The sequence below is a fragment of the Rhamphochromis sp. 'chilingali' genome (assembly GCF_963969265.1).
Source record: "Rhamphochromis sp. 'chilingali' genome assembly, chromosome: 8".
Classification (NCBI taxonomy): domain Eukaryota; kingdom Metazoa; phylum Chordata; class Actinopteri; order Cichliformes; family Cichlidae; genus Rhamphochromis; species Rhamphochromis sp. 'chilingali'.
In genome coordinates this window covers 14664497-14682633 of record NC_137935.1, presented here as the reverse complement: position 1 = coordinate 14682633, position 18137 = coordinate 14664497, and the positions used below count along the sequence as shown (strand labels likewise).

Below are 18137 nucleotides of genomic sequence, written 5' to 3'. Positions count from 1 at the left end.
CCAATCTGAAAAGTTTATCATATTATTGTTTTGTAATATGTCAGGGTTGTTCCAGATAGGTGTACGTTTGCATGGGATTAATGAAGACGCCGTCAATTTTAGAAACTCCCACCATGCTGTCAGAGAAGAGCTGATGTTGATGCTTTTAAAGCATTCATGTCGTTGGATGTTTGAGCTGATAAATGGTAGGTCTGAGATCTCTAGATTATTGCAAAGTGCTTGTTCTACATCTAGCCAAGGTTCATCTAAGAGGGTATGTTTTAGCCATCCTGAGATAAACTGAAGCCTGTTGGCTAAGAAGTAGTGCTGAAAGTTAGGCAGTTCTAGTCCTCCTTTATCCTTGGTCTTTTGTAGTGTTTTTAAGCTTATACGTGGGGGTTTATTTTTCCAAAGGAATTTGGACATACATGAATCTAGAGATCTGAACCAATCTTGTGGCGGTTTAGTTGGGATCATTGAGAATAAATAATTTATTTTTGGTAAGACCATCATTTTTATAGCGGCAACCCTTCCCATGAGTGATATGGGTAGACATTTCCATCTAGCCAGATGCATTATTTTCTTACATTGTGGATGCTAGTCCTTGCACAAGTACCAACAGACAGACACGTAAGGTAATAGCATTTCCATAGCACATTTGTAGTCGTGATTACTAGTTGACCAAGTTATATTTTAAACATATGTTCATCCAGCACTTGGAGGACTTTGAGGAAACCCACTCAAGGTATTCTAGAGCAGTGGTCCCTAACCTTTTTTGTGCCACGCACCGGTTTATGTCCAACAATATTTTTAAGGTGTCGCCGATGAATAGCAAAATAAAACCAGCACTGGTGCCAAAATAAAGAAGATTTATTCATAACGCATATGAAAAGACCCAGGGAGACAGAGTTAACAATACAAAAAATACAAAAATAATTATCAAAACCCTGAAAGCCATAAATGTCACAACCGAGCCTCAAATCTTGCGCCCCGGTAACCAAATGACTCATGGACTGGCCCGGTGGCTGAGCACCGCTGTTCTAGAGTAATGTTTTAAAACACAACTAAACAGTGGGGAAGACTGAGATAAAGTGAGCTATATTTAAATGTGTGGTCCTCACGATAATTGAAAATGAGGCAGCATTACAATCAAAATGTGCAAACTAGGTTACTTACTTTTCTAGGTTATTTAGTTTAAATAATGCTTTCAGATCAATTGTATGCTCCATCAAATGCCATCTTATCATGGTGGATGGGGTTGAACACCTAAGAGTGTGCATCTGATGGCTGACCTTGCGTGAATGTGTGACGTAGGTTTTGATGCACTGTGGACTGGATGTTTATGGGGCATGGAATACCCAGGGGATAAGACTGACATTAGGTATGTAGCCCTGGCTATATAAATAGTTCATTTATTTTGATGGTTAAATACAAATGTTCACTGTGTTCAAGAATGTATATAAAGGCCTGTAAGGTATGTGATGTGTGTTAGTGGTGGGTAGATCGATCCAAAAATCGATTGTATCAATACCAAGTCAGCATCGGTATCGGATCGATACTAGCTTGATGAGATTGATTCTTTGCTTTAAGTTCTGCTCTTGTTTGCAATGCTGTGGTTTCGGCAAAGACGAAACAGCCAGGTCACCAGACTCGCCGCTCCTGTGTAAGGAGAGCAGGCACACTTTGCTACCCCTCCCACCTCTTGTGTTTAGATGTTGCACTGTCACATGACGTGACCTAGATGCTTTGGGGGTTGTTAAGTTGTTTACGTATTATTTATATTTTCACCAGTTGTTGTTTTTGTTTGAGAGGTGAAACTTAAAAGATGAATATCAGTTTGTACATGCTCCAGATAGCTTTTCTTCAAATTCTTTAATTCTCACTCACTTTTGCGCATGCGCAGGACTGAGACGTAAGCGTTTTCATCCATTTCAATGTGGAAGCACACCTCTGTGAAATAGACTGAAGCCGCTAGCTTAACCAAGGATGTTTGGTAAAAATGGTAAATGGCCTGTATTTGTATAGCGCTTTACTTAGTCCCTAAGGACCCCAAAGCACTTTACACTACATTCAGTCATCCACCAATTCACACACACACACACTGGTGATGGCAAGCTACATTGTAGCCACAGCTGCCCTGGGGCGCACTGACAGAGGCGAGGCTGCCGGACACTGGCACCACCAGGCCCTCTGACCACCACCAGTAGGAAACAGGTGAAGTGTCTTGCCCATGGACCAAGACTGTTGGAGCTCGAACCGGCAATCTTCTGATTACAAGACAAACTGTCCTGCTCTCTTCTTATGTATTAAGCTAATGCTAATATTGCTAAGACTGAATGTAATAGCATGTGAACTGGCATTTAGCTGAGTTATCTGATTCGGTAGGAGGACACGGACATCTTGCTGGCGTGCCAGAGAGGTCTCTTCTGCTTATGTGTTAACGTGGGAACACGTAGATACAGCACCTGTGAGTGCTGCTGCTGCCGTGCCCTGCTGGTGGCCTTGACCCAGTTTCCCCAACTATCCCCTTGAACTCCCTGGAGGCGGGAGTACTGTTGTGTATACATGCTTTTTATTTTACTGCTTGGCAACAAGTGAAGCGGCCATGTTGTTTTAGATCCCAATACACCCGAGCCACGACTCAGGTCAGCAACAAAGTGTTTGTTAACAGAGAAACACTGTTGCACTTAAGGTGTGTGTGTGTTGGTGAGAGTGTATGTAGGTCCACAATATTGTTTAATTACTTGGTTTCAGTTGATGTTAACACTTAGACCCCCGGAGAGCAGTCATTTTGGTTTTCTACCTTAGACCCCCGCGGAGTCATCATTTTGCGTTTCTACCTTTAAAAGCCGGAGAGCAGTCAGTCAAATGCTGGAGTCATTCATATGTATATTGGGTCGTTACCTAGGAATTCTGGAGGGAGGGGAGTGGGGGTGAGTGATTGAGGGGGTGGGGGAGCTGCTAAAAGCGGTGAGCTTCCTTTTGTGTTTCATCTTGATGCATTCTCAATCATCCAGGGAAACAAATCTCCAAAAGTCACCAACTTGGAGTGTTTCAGTTTGCCATCTTGGGGAGAAATCAACACACATGGGTGTATGTCCTTTGTTGCTGACATTTATTGATAAAAACAGTACAAAAAACCAACCATTTGTACACATATTTACAAATAATTCAACATTGTCAGCAATCACTCACAATCCTGGCACTGCCTCTGGTGTACGGACCTCCTCTCCAAGGAAAGAAAATGCAGAGAAGACTCACCACTCAGCAGGCCTTGGAAATGATCCTGACGGAAGTCGACCCTTGTGACTCGGATGGAGAAGACCTAGCAGTTCAGCCGGATTCGGACTCAGAGCTGTCTGATCAGTCTTCCGGTTAGTTTCATTTCATGTTATTTCCTTTTTCATTTCAAACAAGTAAGTGGATGTAGTTAGTAAGTAAGATATTTCAGACATTATTCTGATACAGAGGAGGAGATACTGGAATTATAATTAGTATCTATGCATGCATTTGTGATTTTGTTTGACCTTCCCATTTTGCTCACAATTTGAATTTGTTCACACTGCAGATGAGGAGACTGCAGTCTCTCATAAAAGGGCTATGAAAATAACAATTTATCTTATTTCTTAGGTGTTTTCAACCTCTGCTGCCACGCTGACGGCGTATGCGGCCAAACGGAAGAAGACAGTCTATATTCTTAGCAGCATGCACAGCGTGGTTCACCAAACACTGTCACCCTTTACAACAAAACAAAGTGTGGCGTGGATGTGATTGACCAGATGGTTCTGGAGTACACTGTCCGCAAAGGAACACGGTGCTGGCCAGTCGCCGTGTTTTATAACATGATTGACATGGCAGCACTGAATGCACATGTGCTGTATCAAGCATGCACCGGGACGAAGGAAAGACGGGTGGACTTCCTGGTGGCGCTTGCAACAGAGTTGGCTCACTCTCATGTAGCTGCGAAGAAGGCAAGAAAAGATCAGTTGCTTCGGGCAGAACCCTCCACACCGAGCCCTGGAAAAAGAGCCACGTGTCAGGTCAAACACAAATGCAAGATAAATCAGGCCACTGTGCGATGTGTTCACTGCTACAGGTACACATGTGGTAAATGCAGACTACAGGTACCATGGCAGTGCCAGGATTGTGAGTGATTGCTGACAATGTTGAATTATTTGTAAATATGTGTACAAATGGTTGGTTTTTTGTACTGTTTTTATCAATAAATGTCAGCAACAAAGGACATACACCCATGTGTGTTGATTTCTCCCCAAGATGGCAAACTGAAACACTCCAAGTTGGTGACTTTTGGAGATTTGTTTCCCTGGATGATTGAGAATGCATCAAGATGAAACACAAAAGGAAGCTCACCGCTTTTAGCAGCTCCCCCACCCCCTCAATCACTCACCCCCACTCCCCTCCCTCCAGAATTCCTAGGTAACGACCCAATATACTTATGAATGACTAGCCAATTTAGCTTCCACTTCCACCATTTGACTGCTCTCGGGTTTTATAGGTAGAAAGGTAGAAGCCTGGGGATGCTAGTGTTAAATACTTTATTATTGCTCAACAAACTTTGTTATTTTTACTTATTTTTCTTTTGTGTTTTGGAACTAATCAGCAGTGTTGGGGAGTAACGGAATACATGTACCGCCGTTATGTATTTAAAATACAAAATATGAGTAACTGTATTCTGTTACAGTTACCGTTTAAAAAGGTGATATTCAAAATACAGTTACTTTGCTGAAATAAAGGGATTACACTGCGGTATTTTCCTATTTCATGTGTTCGGCTATGCCCTCACCATTTTTGGTTTCCACGCCCCAAACAAAACACGCGTTAAGAGTCTCTAATACCTGTGTCTCAATCTCGCAGCCCATGTCACCCCTACTTGCGGCCGCATATAGACATGAAGAAACATTTTTAAAAATTATTCACAAAAATGATTTAATATGAAGGCAATAGGCAGAGTGTTACAGGCATAGCCCTAAAGAATGTAGCTTCATAGGCAGTGTAGTCCGTTTTGTGAGCACGAGGGAGGGAGAAAAAGGAGAGTCGAAAAGTACGAGTTGTCACCGACCAGAAACGGGAGCTGGAAGAATGCAAATATAATAATAACCACTGCAGCCAAAAAGAGTGCCTGACGAGCCCAGTTGTAAGTAAGCTATTAAGACTCGGCTGTAAGTTCTGTTGAAACAACCTTTCAACGCCTCACTCTGTCTCTCGCTAGCAAAGTTGACCCAGACAACAAAGTAAAGCTAGTTTTTGGCTACGAGCCCCACACGGAACCCGACTTATTAGCCAGAGGTCTCTTTACTACGGTTCAGAGCCGCGGACCTGTTTTATATACGTGTGAAATAGTTTTCTATACAAGATCGCTGCAAAAAGTGCAGCCTTACCTAATGTCCACACTACTGTTACTAATTTTATATTAAGATTTAAACATCTAGTTGGTATTGGTATGGCGAGTAACCTTCAGTAAAAGTAATAATTCACACAGCAATAGTACATTCATGTAGTTGTAAAAAGCATGATAATATAATAGGTAATCCAAAGTATTGAGAATACGTTACTTTCATTGAGTAACGTAACGGAATACGTTATAAAATTGATTTTGGGGCATGTATTCTGTAATCTGTAGTGGAATACATTTTAAAAGTAACCTTCCCAACATTGCTAATGAGTCACTAAAGTGGACTGCTTGCGTGTGGTTTATTGTAATTAGGGATGGGTATCGTTTAGGTTTTATCCGATACCGGTGCCAAATCGGTACTTTTGAAACGGTGCCGGTGCTTAAACGGTGCTCAAACCGGTGCTTAAAGAATGGAGAACACAAAATTGGTCCAAAAACCTCTCATGTTCAGCTGTTTTTTTGTAAAAAGATAACAATGTTAGCCTTTTCTGCAGCTATGGGTCATATATGGCATCACTCTTGGCTGGAAGCAGTGCTTAAACAATGGAAAAAACACAAACTTTGTCCAAAAACCTCTCATGTTTAGCTGTTTTCCACTTTTTCTTTGGTCATTTTAGCCTTTTTGGCCAGGGTGAAGGGAGCATCTGCCATCAAACAAGAAGACAGCCGCATGTAGCTATGATGATGTTTGCTAGTTCACCTTACATGCATTAATGTAATAACGTGGTTAGCCTACTCAACGTAAATTACACACGAACAACAACATTAAGCTACTCACGCAGAGAAGAACGGCTGCTGCTGCCGTCATCATTTCTGCTACACTGGCAGGGCTAGGGGCCAGGACTCTCCTCTTCGGGTTTTTGGGGGATATTGCTCCGGGTCCGATAACAGGCAACCCACCTGCAGTAGATGTGCACGGTGTGAGGTCTCGCAGCAAGCTATCAAATACGGCGCATTTCTCGGCTTTTAAAAAAAAACAAAAAAAACCCACTATGAGTCGCCAGGTGTTTCATCGGATTTGAGGAGTTACCTCCTTTGACAGTATCACAGTATCAGCTTAAACCATTGTTGCAGGCTGCTGAGTTTGCATATTTTGCTGTGAAGTACAGCCAGACTTTTGACCGCTTTGCCTTGGACATTTTTAATCTGTAGCTCTGCTCTAAAAGAACGTATGTACCTGTACCCGCCTACTATCCTCGGAAACGTAAAATGATTGGCTAGAATCTAAAGTGTATCACAGCTCAGGAAAAAAAAAGCACCGAAATAAAGCACCGAAATGTGCGCTGCTTTTCGGTCTGGTTACTACCGTTTATGTCAGAACCGGTGCCATCATGGCACCGGACACCGGTACCCATCCCTAATTGTAATATAGTCTATTTTAATGCACATTTCATATTACAAGCAAAAAACGGAGTATCAGTAGTAAGTGACAACAGGAACTCAGGGCCCCTCTCAATAGAATGTGGGACGGGTTTTACACTATTATGAAGGCACTGCTAGGATACTCCCATGCTAAACCTTTCTAGTTTGTTCTTTGCTGTTTCTATTTATCCTTATTATACAGAACTTACCACAGGTGTTTCCAGGTTATAGTCACACATTTTTTTAAGCTTTAATAGGTTAACAATATGCTATTAATTAGAAACAGATAGTTTTGCATTTACAATTAGGCCATCCGGAGCGCAGAATGGACAAACTTTGTACAAACTGCGCAAAATGTGTTGACAATCACAATTCAGGGATTTGAGTCATTCTGTGCTCCAGATGAAAATATTAATCACGTTAATCGTGGTGATGACAGATTAATGCGCATTACTGCGTTAATGTTGACAGCCCCACTATTTTCTCAATACAAATATTCTAATCATAAATCAACCATAAATAGCTCATAAGTAGCTATACAGTCTGAATGATGATCTAACTCACAGTTTTCAAATGACATATTCATGAGCAAAAAAGAAGATTCTGTGTCACAATAAACACACTTTGAATGCAAAATGAGATGTATTAATGCAAACAATTTTTTTTAAATCAAGGATTAAAATACAAACAAACATCCTTCTAAAATCTATTTAACTTTACAATATTACAATTTTAGAATTGTTTAATGGTTTGATGATTTTTAGAAAGTCTACTCAACTTAAAAATAAAAAAAAGGAGGACAGATCTTCAGAAGGTCCATCACTCATTGAGATCTAAATGGGGTTTGAGGCGCCTGAAAAGAAATCTCAAAACTGCACTGTAGGTACCAACAATGCAGTTCACATCTGGTTTTGAACTGAAGAAGCTTCTTGGATGAGAGTTGAAACACCTTCAAAAAACTCAAAGAAGTCTAGTTGCTTTCTTTCCAAGCGCCTTATATTACCGCATATAGACAATTATTATACCTCATGACATTAATCAATCTGTTATTACTACAAAATAAAAAAGAAATGTGTAGTTTTCTTTATTATGCCTTCCTGATTTATGGTTTTTACATAGAAACTAAAAATTGTTTCTGGGAAATAAGCCACAGCATCATTGAAAAAGACATTTAATAATCACAGCATTACATTCAAACAAAGGACCAGGATTATTATCAGGATAATAGTATGAAAAGTATCCTAAAATGTGAACTTATATTACCTTATGATCATGAGTTTAGTACCACATAAAGATCTTAATGTTAAATATGTTTTGTTTGAAATGCCCCATAGAAACTTACATTTTATTACTTACCATACTATATGTTATTGCTTCTTGGGAAAAATTTTCTTCCACAGTATTATTCCTAGTTCTTGTTCTTTTGTCTACGCTGTTTAGGGGTCTCCGCAGTAGATCATCAGCTTCCAACTTACCCTATCCCTAACATTCTCCTGTGTCACACGCTGATCACTTGTCAGAACAGGAAGTGGTGAACATTGTTGTAATACAGCTGAAAGAAGCATTAAATTCCCCTTCACGAACCACTACCTTATCGCGGAGGGGTTTGTGTGTCCCAGGGATCTCAGGGCTACAGTATGTTGTTCAAGTGCTTTTGTCCTGTGGTAGGGTCTCCCATGGGAAATTGGTCCTGGGTGAGGGACCAGACAAAGAGTGATTCAGAAGACCCTTGAGAGAATAAGGGGATATGGGCCCATCTTCCTGCAGGCCCACCACCGATAGGAGATGCCATAGGAGTTGTTTGCACTGTGTGCCAAGCGGTCGCCAGGCGCAGAGGCCCTGGCGGACCGATCCCCGCCTACCAAGACTGGCAATTGGGACATGGAATGTCACCTCTCTGGTGGGGAAGGAGCCTGAGGTCGTGCTTGAGGTTGAGAGGTACCAGCTTAACGCAGGGCTTGGGCTCTGGAAACAGTCTCTGCTAGGCTGGGAATGCCTAGCAAAGGCCCCAGTCCGCGAGATATTAAACGCACACCGGCAGACCTTCAACAGCATTCCGAGGGAAACTGGGGACATTGAGGCCGAATGAACCATGTTCAGCATCTCCATTGCCGAAGCTGCTGCAATGAGCTGCGGCCGCAAAGTGGTTGGTGCCTGTCGTGGTGGTAACCCCCGAACCAAATGGTGGACACCAGAGGAGAAGGGAGCCCCCAGTCTTATCGACCTTGGTTAGCCTGTGGGACTTTGGAGGCAGCTGATAGGTACCAACCAGCCAAGCGGAATGCGGCTCGGGCAGTGGCTGAAGCAAAAACTCGGGTGTGGGAGGAGTTCGGAGAGCCCATGAAAAAATAAATTTTTTCTGGTGACTTCATCGGGTGATGGACTCCAGCTCACACTGAAACAGTTCGCAGCCGAATGTGAAGCAGCGGGAATGAGGATCAGCACCTCCAAATCTGAGACCATGGTTTTCAGCCGGAAAAGGGTGGAGTGCCCACTCTGGGTTGGAGACAAGTTCCTGCTCCAAGTGGAGGATTTTAAGTATCTTGGGGTCTTGTTCACGGGTCATGGGAGAAGGGAGCCAGAGATCGACAGACAGATTGGTGGTGTGGCTGTAGTGATGCTGACACTGCACCAGTCCATCATGGTGAAGAGAGAGCTGAGCGTAAAAGCGGTTTACCGGTCGATCTACATCCCTACCCTCACCTATGGTCACAAGCTGTGGGTAGTGACCGAAAGAACGAGATTGTGGATACAAGCGGCGGAAATGAGCTTCCGCCGAAGGGTGGCTGGCCTCTCCCTTAGAGATAGGGTGAGAAGTTCAGCCATTGAGGAGGGGCTTAGAGAAGAGCCCTTGCTCCTTCACATCGAAAGGAGCCAGTTGAGGTGGTTCAGGCGCCTGACAAGGATGACTCCTGGGTGAGGTGTTCCGGGCATGTCCCACCGGGAGGAGGCCCCGGGGCAGACCCAGGATATGCTGGATATATCTCTCGGCTGGCCTGGGAACGCCTTGGTGTTCCCCTGGACAAGCTCAAGGAGGTGGCTAGGGAGAGGGAAATCTGGGCTTCTCTACTTCGGCTGCTGCCCCCACGGCCCCAGATACAGCGGAAGAAAATGGATTGATGGTGGATGTTTTTTTTATTACTGAGTATAATGGAATGCTGAAATTTTGAAGGCCGGTTCTTTTTGTTGAGTTCCAATTCTCTGGTGGGGGCTTGGGGGAATTGAAAACTATTGAAAAATAACTCGGAATCATGTAGTGTTATTGTGAAAGGTGATTTTCTGTTTATTTACTTTACTCCAAATTAAATATTATTGGATTAAAATAAACCAAAAAATAAATAAAAAATAATAACTTTAAAAAGTTTATCTTTAAAAGTAAAATTTGAAGCTATTTAACAGAAAAAAGTTATAAATAAAGAGATTTTTGAAATAAAAAAAAAATTGAAAAGTTTTGTTTTTGCATTGAATTTGTGCAATAATTGCAAGTACTAGAAGCTCTGATATACTATGATTGATTTTTGTTCATTAAATATTTCTTAGTGTTCTTCTCAGGCTTGAACAATATGATAAAACACTTGGGAGCAAATATACACATTATTAGCCCAAAGCTGGAGGCCAGAATTGCAAAAATCTCCACAACTACAGTGAATTTCCCAGGGGAGCTGACATATGCTGGGATAAATGTGATCCAGACAGTACAAAATATCAACATGCTGAAGGTGATAAGCTTGGCTTCATTGAAATTATCAGGTAATTTGCGGGCTAAGACTGCTAAAACAAAGCAAAAGGCAGCAAGTATGCCTAAGTATCCAAGCACAGCCCAGAAGCCAGCAGCAGAGCCTAATGCACATTCCAATATGATTTTCTCCTTGTACGTGGTTAGATTTTTTATTGGAAAGGGAGGGCTCACTACCAACCAAACAGTACATATTAAAACTTGAAGAAAGGTGAAAGACACAACAGTCATTCTTTTTTGTGGAGGGCCAAACCATTTCATCACATTACTACCTGGAAGTGTCGATTTAAAAGCCATTAAAACCACTATAGTCTTCCCAAGTACACAGGAGATACAGAGCACAAAGGTGATCCCAAATGCAGTGTGACGCAGCATGCAGGACCACTCAGATGGTGCTCCAATGAAAGTTAATGAACATAAGAAACACAGAGCCAGTGAGATGAGCAGCAGGAAGCTCAGCTCAGAGTTGTTGGTAGTGATGTGCGGATCGATCCTGAAATATCGATTCCTCCGATACCAATCATTTATGTTCTAGAATCGATTCTCACATTAAAATATCGATATTTTAGTAATTTAGAGTAAATTTGTAGTTTATCATTAACAGGAACACAGTGGAAAGAAACTATAACATTCGGATTGTCTACATTCAAAGGAACTACTTCCTCTTCCGCCTTTCATAGTCATGTGCGAAATACGGCTGTATAAATGTCTCGCAGCCCCTTGGCGTGCGCACTCACAACAATGGCTGAGCGTAATTGAAGTCATGTGCGGACGTATTTTACCTCCACACACAGCTGAGACGTGGTTTGCAATACATGTGGCAAAAAAAGTGCTCCTAGAGTGAGGTGTTGTGGCCATACTAGGGAGACATTCAAAAGGGCGTTTGGGGGGGGGAAAATACATTTTACAGGGTTTATTTATCGGATAAAATACGTTAAATGTCACCGTTATTATTGGCCGGCCCGGAAACAGCAGGGGTGTCCAAATTCAGAGGCTGCTTCCACCTGAGGACCCGGCCTTCGCGGTCTAAAGAAAGCCGGGTAGTACGTCACGAGCTCCCTCGGTGGAGTGAAACTGCTGTCTGCTCCTTGCTCTCTAAAATATAACCGGGCACTGACGTAAACTCTCGACCGTCTCACACTTCTGTTTAACCATTTTCTGTTTGACGTTTATTCAGCTGTGTGAAAACCCCGGAGGAACCCTTCCGACGGATTAATAAAGTCAAATTTAATTTAATCAAATCTAATAACTTTAATCTCAGCCAAACCGATTTACTCACGAACAAATAAAACACTGAAAAAGCCAAACAATAACATTTTTAAGTTATCAAAGTGACTTATATATCATGTTTAACCCGAGTAGCGAAAGACCGGGGGGGTTTGAAGACGATGTGTCGGTCGGCTCAGATATTTGAAGTTTACACAGCTACATTCTCACCTGAAAATATGTTAAAAGTTTTTTTGCGACCCAAAAAGAGAAATAAGAGCAATATTAAAACTAAGTTGCTGCTGCCATTGTTGGAAACTGGAATTGGCTGGGCCACGCTATGAATTCTGCAATATGATTTTTCAATTTTGTTGTCTTAGAAAATCGGGCGAAATTCGGGAGAATGGTGGCTCCGGGAGATTTTCGGGAGGGCACTGAAATTCGGTATTCTCTCGGAAAAATCGGGAGGGTTGGCATGTATGGTTGTGGCAACATCACTAACCTTGTCAAACACCTCAGAGTAAATCATATCACAGAATATGACGAGCGTATGTTGAGGTGAACTGAAGAGGAGGAGAGAGACAGGTGCTGCTAGGGCGAGACAGACGTCTCTCACGGAGTCCTTTAGTGCTGCAGGCAGGCAAGCTGTTCAAATAGCACAACTTCATTTTTTTTATTTCTATATGATGAACCCTGCATTATTAAGTGATAAGAACAAATAATCTGATGTCCTGTAATCATTATGATGCTATAATTTGAGATACAATAAATAAAATAAGTTTTTGTACAAAGTATCGGTATCGGATCAGTATCGCCGATACCACCCTGAATATTACTTGGTATCGGATTGGAAAGAAAATCAGTGGTATCGCACATCACTAGTTGTTGGCCCTGACAATTGGAGTTTTCCTGTGACAAAAGAATACAGCTGCAATTACGATGGTCAGACAGGCACCCACAACTGAGAATGTAGCCAGGATAATTCCTAGGAGGTCTTGAAAGGAAAGATACTCTACAGGCTTAGGGATGCAAGTGTCTCTCTTTGCGTTAGGCCAGAATTCTTTTTGACAAGGTAAACAATCAGTCGAATCTGGATAAAAAACACATAAATACAAAATTTTCTTGATTTTCATATATACACAATGAAACATTTTAAATGCATGGCAATCATTTCTCTTTACCTGTGCTATTACTGATCTCCCCCTCAGGACATGCTGTACAGTCATAGCAGCAGATGGGTTTTCCTTTCTGCAACACTTTACGAGTTCCTGGAGGACAACTGTCCGTGCACACTGACACTGGCACCTGTCAAAGACATAAATGTTGGAGAATACATGTAAATATTTACTATGCAGCTGTAATCATTGTTTAGTAAAGTTTGAATGCTTACTTTCATGCTACCCTCCATCCAGGTAATGTTTTTGTCGATCTGGAATTCCTGGCCCACGGGCCGTGATGCATCATACAGCCCTACAGTCACCATGTCAGTTGCGCCCTTTTCATTTTTCTGCCAGTTAACCAGTTCATAAATAGCCACAGGATCCCCATTAGCGTCAAATGACACATCATAGCCATTTCGGGAAAAATTTACTTTCTTCAGCTCAATTAAAATCTGAAAAGATGAAATTAGGTATAATGGGAGGGGAAAGGAAAAAAAATGCACTATTTCAATAACAAATATTAATATTACATACAATGTTCCCTCTAATCTTTCATGTGTCTGAGCGAACACGCAAACTCCCTGAGCGGTCCCTTGGACCACTGTGAGCAACAGTAGACGTGAGCACTGTGGCCACGCCATCATCGAATCCATCCAAGTTACATGGTTTATTAAAATAATCCAATAACAGCATTTATATTTATGTTAGACTACTTTTAATTAAGTGCTTTAGCCCACTTACATTGAAATTTTAAAAAATCTTGTTCATGACCTGTGTAGTATGTTAACACTATTGGAAGTAAAAATAACTTGAACTCCAATTTATAAACACAACTTTCTTTCTTTTTTTTTAAATAGAGCTCTGACTTTTATTATGAGTCTGTGGTCTGGGAGAGATTCCTGTAACTCTCTGTCTGCAATATACAGTATATAAAGACCAATGTTGGGCAATTAATTATATAGTTACTTCTTCAAAAAAGTTACTGAGTTTTGCAAACAACAAAGTTTTTTGCAGCTGTTTACCTAAACATGCAGCCAAGGCATTTTTTTAGACAAACATTTCAAAATATTTACAGAACAATCAGGTGCTCTGCAACAAATTTGATGCCACACAAATTATTTGTGCCACTCCAAAAAATTATTTCTGTCCACTATGAGATAAAGGAGAACAACAGCCTGATACCTGCAGACCTGACAACAGGAGATGTATCACTGCTGTAACACCTGTAACATTCAGCAGTCGCCTCATTGTTCTGACACACACAACAAAACTATTGACTACACTACACACTAACTACACAAGATTTGCGTCCCAACGTTGCAAATCTCTCACTTCTCAAAACACCGCCGTCACTCCTAAAACTTCCTCCCGTTTCTTAACACTACATGCCATGATTTGATTGGTCGACATGGTACATTTTTCCACCAATAGGAAAGGGTGGGGGGTGTTTTGGTTTCATCTTTGCTCACAGGTGGAGAGTGCTTTCGATCGTTTTCCTTATAAAACGCTGTTTGTACCGTTTCTTCCTGCAGTAAATATAAACAACGATAATATTCAGGAAGAAAACCAAACATTGCATATATTTTTATCATAACTGGCCTATCAACACAATTTAAAACTGGTATATACTGGTATATAAGTCCACACTTTTTCTGTCAATTGTTCCGTCTGTCCCGCTCACATCTCCAATGGTTGTACACGTTGTCATTAACGTGGATTCACTCCACACTGTCAGCCACACCGTTTTGCTAGCTAAAACACCGGCACATAAGGACGCTGTCATAGCCTGTCAACGACTTTGATTAGCTGCGTATATACGAATGTGAGTCGCGTGATTAGCTGCGCTATGGGATAAGGTGGCATCGTTCTAATCCCATACAGGAGCAGCCAGTCACTTACTGACTAACACTGCAAAACAGAATTGTTAAAGTATTTACTTTAATTTCAATTCAGGTTAGAATTGTTTACGCAATGCAGATTTTTTTCTGCGCAGAGACCGTGCCAGCAGTGCACAATTGCGCACGCGCGCAGCTTAGAGGGAACACTGATTACATATCAACTCATATTGCAGTTGATGAAAGACACTGGCATCAACATATTTATTTCTTCTGACCTGTTTGGACTCTAACTTGGTTAACTTGTCACACTTTGCAGTGCCATTTATTTCCTTGCACACTGCATTATGGATGGCATGTGCTACTGCATACATGGCCTTGTACACCATGTTAGTAACTCTGAGCTGTGATGTGTCAGTGTACTGGTTTTGAAGATTCTGTATGTCTTCATTTCCATCACATACTTTCTTCTTTGCAGTGGCATCTAAAAATCACAAAAAGACAGAGCAGATGTCAACGTTGAACTAGATCTCAACTGTGTTCTCTTTATAAATGTTGCAAATTATGTTGGTAACATGAAACATATTTCTAAAAGGTTAAAATAAATAAAATAAAAAATGGAAAATAATCCTAGTTTACCATGGCCCTTTCTCAATTCTCAAGTACGCAAGTCCATACTCGCTTGCCGAGAATGTGAGCACGGACTGAGGAACAAATAAAACACTGAAATAAACCAAAGATTAACATTTCAAAGTTATCTAAGAGTCTTACATATATATATATATATCCCACAGTTGTTCATGTTTTTAAACCCATTTTGCACAGAGAGGCATATTTTGAAAAATGTATTGATAGCAATGTTGAATATTATTACACAGAAAAAAAAAACAACTACATGTAACATAATTACACCGTGACGCCTCTGCCTTTCTAAATAGAGGGACAGTAACTGCATGTGTAAATGTAAGTGTGTAAAGCCTGAAGATAGAGACAAAATACTGTTAATCTGACTATCTGCCGTTCTGCAATTTATCTCCTGTAAACAATAACGTGGCGCACAGCGTGACGTGGAAAAAGGCACATACCTTTAACGTTGTGTGACGAACTCTGTATTCCTCGTCCACACATAAACCCAAAAAAGGAGTTTTTAAAAATCTCCGTTTTCGGTGATTCCAAACGCCGTTTACGTGTGGACGAAACAGCTGCGTTTTCAAAATCACCCGTGTACGTGCGGACGCAGCGTAAAAGAGTTAGTAGTTTATTTTCTTACTACCTGCAGATTACTTGTATTTGCTTAATTGTTTACTAAATGTTTGAGGTGTGAAATAAACCGCAATGGAGCAAAATATGGGTGTGTGTGGTTGGAGGATGTGATTGTGCGTGGGCGCGCGGGAGTGGGGCGAATATTTTTTTTGTAAAACAAAGGGGGGCCCAGCAAAAAAAGTTTGGGAACCACTGCTCTATATCATCATGAAGGTATCCGATGATGAATCAAACTACACATGACCAATTTAAGATGACACAGCAACAAGATGCTATGTCAACCCTGAGCCTCCAATTTTTGTTTTAAAAGTGTGAACTTCAAAGTATGTACCAGTTTTTAAATTGTGTTAATAGGCCACATAAAACCAGAGTTACAATAACAAATACACACAATGTCTTTTTCCTGAATATTGTTGTCATGTTTACTGCAGAAAGAAACGGTAAAAACAGTGTTTTCTAAGGAAAGCGCTCAAAAGCAGTCTCTTCTTGCGATCAAAAAAAGAAAGAAAAGAAAAAACACCTTTTTCATATAGATGGAAAAATGTGCCATATCGACCACTCAGAAGATGATATGGCAAAATGGCTTTGGTTGTTTAGGAAGAGGGGGAAAACAGCTGAAAGAAAGAGAGAGAGAGAGAGAGCGAGTTTTGAGATGTAAGAGATTGGCATGTTAGGAATGTGTAGTAAGTGTGTTGTGCAGTGTGTTGAACAATGAGGCAACTGCTAAATATTGCAGTTACTGCCAAAACGCCACCAAAGGCCGCTTGCAATGTAAACGTTGCCTCCAGGTCGAAGAGGCAACATATTTGCACATATTCAACTCTGTATATTTTATATATTTTATTATTATTATTATTATTATTATTATTTTATTTTATTTTTTTTACTATTTAATTTGTAAAAATGTGTACACACACACACACACACACACACACACACGTAGGAAAATATTTAGTATACACATCCAGAAATGCATACACTATTATATATTGTACATATATTTATTAGTTTCAGGTTGGCCATTCTTGTATTTTGCTCGTTTGTGTTGTTGTGTTTGCACATCTCTGTTGCTTGTGGGGCTCGCACACAAGAATTTCACTCGCATGTGCTGTGCCAGTGTGCCTGCACATGTGATGTGACAATAAAAGTGATTTGATTTGATTTGATTTGATTTGAAGACATGAGGGGTGATACACCTCCTGCTTTCAGGCCTGCAGGTATCAGGCTTGTGATGTTCTCCTTTATGTTAGAGTGGACAGAAATATTTTTTTGGAGTAGCAAAAATAATTTGCGTGTTATCTTATTACCTGATTGTTCTATAAGTACTTTGAATTGGTTATATAAAAACTAGGAGCATTAATTGCAATTAATTAATTTGAAAAAAACAATGTACTAAAAAAATTATGTATTTAATTGCAGTTTGCATTCCAGGCAAAGGCTAACTTTTGTCAATGCACAATTTTCTGGTATATCGATTACACTGATGCACACATCAGAATCAGAAGAAAGTGCATTGCTAGGAATGATTGGAGGCAAGTTTAATTTCAAAAGACTACCCAATGGAAGGCTTGATGAAAGTGTGGCTTTGTGCAAACTGTGAAAAATGGAGTTTGCATACCACAGAAGCACTTCAACTTTCCATTACCATCTAAATGCAAAACATGTTGCTAGCAGTCTGAGTACCAACAAAAGGTAATGGCAGCCCAAACTTGATGAAATGACTAACTTAAGGACTAAAATTAGTAAGTCAACATTGGACAAATTTACAAATTCTCTTGCAAAATTGATTGCTCTGGACTGTAACCCACTATCAGTGGTAGAAGATAGGGGGTTAGAAAATGTACTACACTTAGCGTCAGGTGATCCAACTTCCAACTGCTCTGCCAAAAGACTATTTCAAGTAAAATTCAACAGCTTTATGACACTGAAAAGCAAGAAAAATTAGACGCCTTATAGACAGCCCTGCTAATATGGAGGAACTACACCAAGAGCAAACAAGACTGGGGCAACAGCCAAACAAAAGCACAAGCTAGTCATTATAACTCCATCAGAGCTGGTAAAACTCCAAAAGCTAGCGACTGTCCTTGAGCCATGCAAGTAAATTAAACTATTTTTTAACTTTTTGTTACTGTTTCTTCAAAAAGCTCTATTCGTTCTTTAAGTCTGACCTCATTAGCCGTGTC

The 18137-nt window shown here is 40.8% G+C and overlaps 1 protein-coding gene across 1 annotated transcript; it reads right to left on the bottom strand.

Annotated features, from left to right (window-relative positions):
• Positions 1-5376: 5376 nt before the first annotated feature.
• LOC308400676 (extracellular calcium-sensing receptor-like) lies at positions 5377-15083 on the bottom strand. Its single transcript, XM_080888517.1, has 4 exons — positions 14970-15083; positions 13087-13308; positions 12878-13001; positions 5377-6292 (listed from the first exon to the last, which is right to left on the bottom strand). The coding sequence occupies exons 1-4, from the start codon at positions 15078-15080 to the stop codon at positions 6129-6131; spliced, it is 621 nt and encodes a 206-aa protein (XP_080744643.1). The 5' UTR covers positions 15081-15083; the 3' UTR covers positions 5377-6128.
• Positions 15084-18137: the final 3054 nt, after the last annotated feature.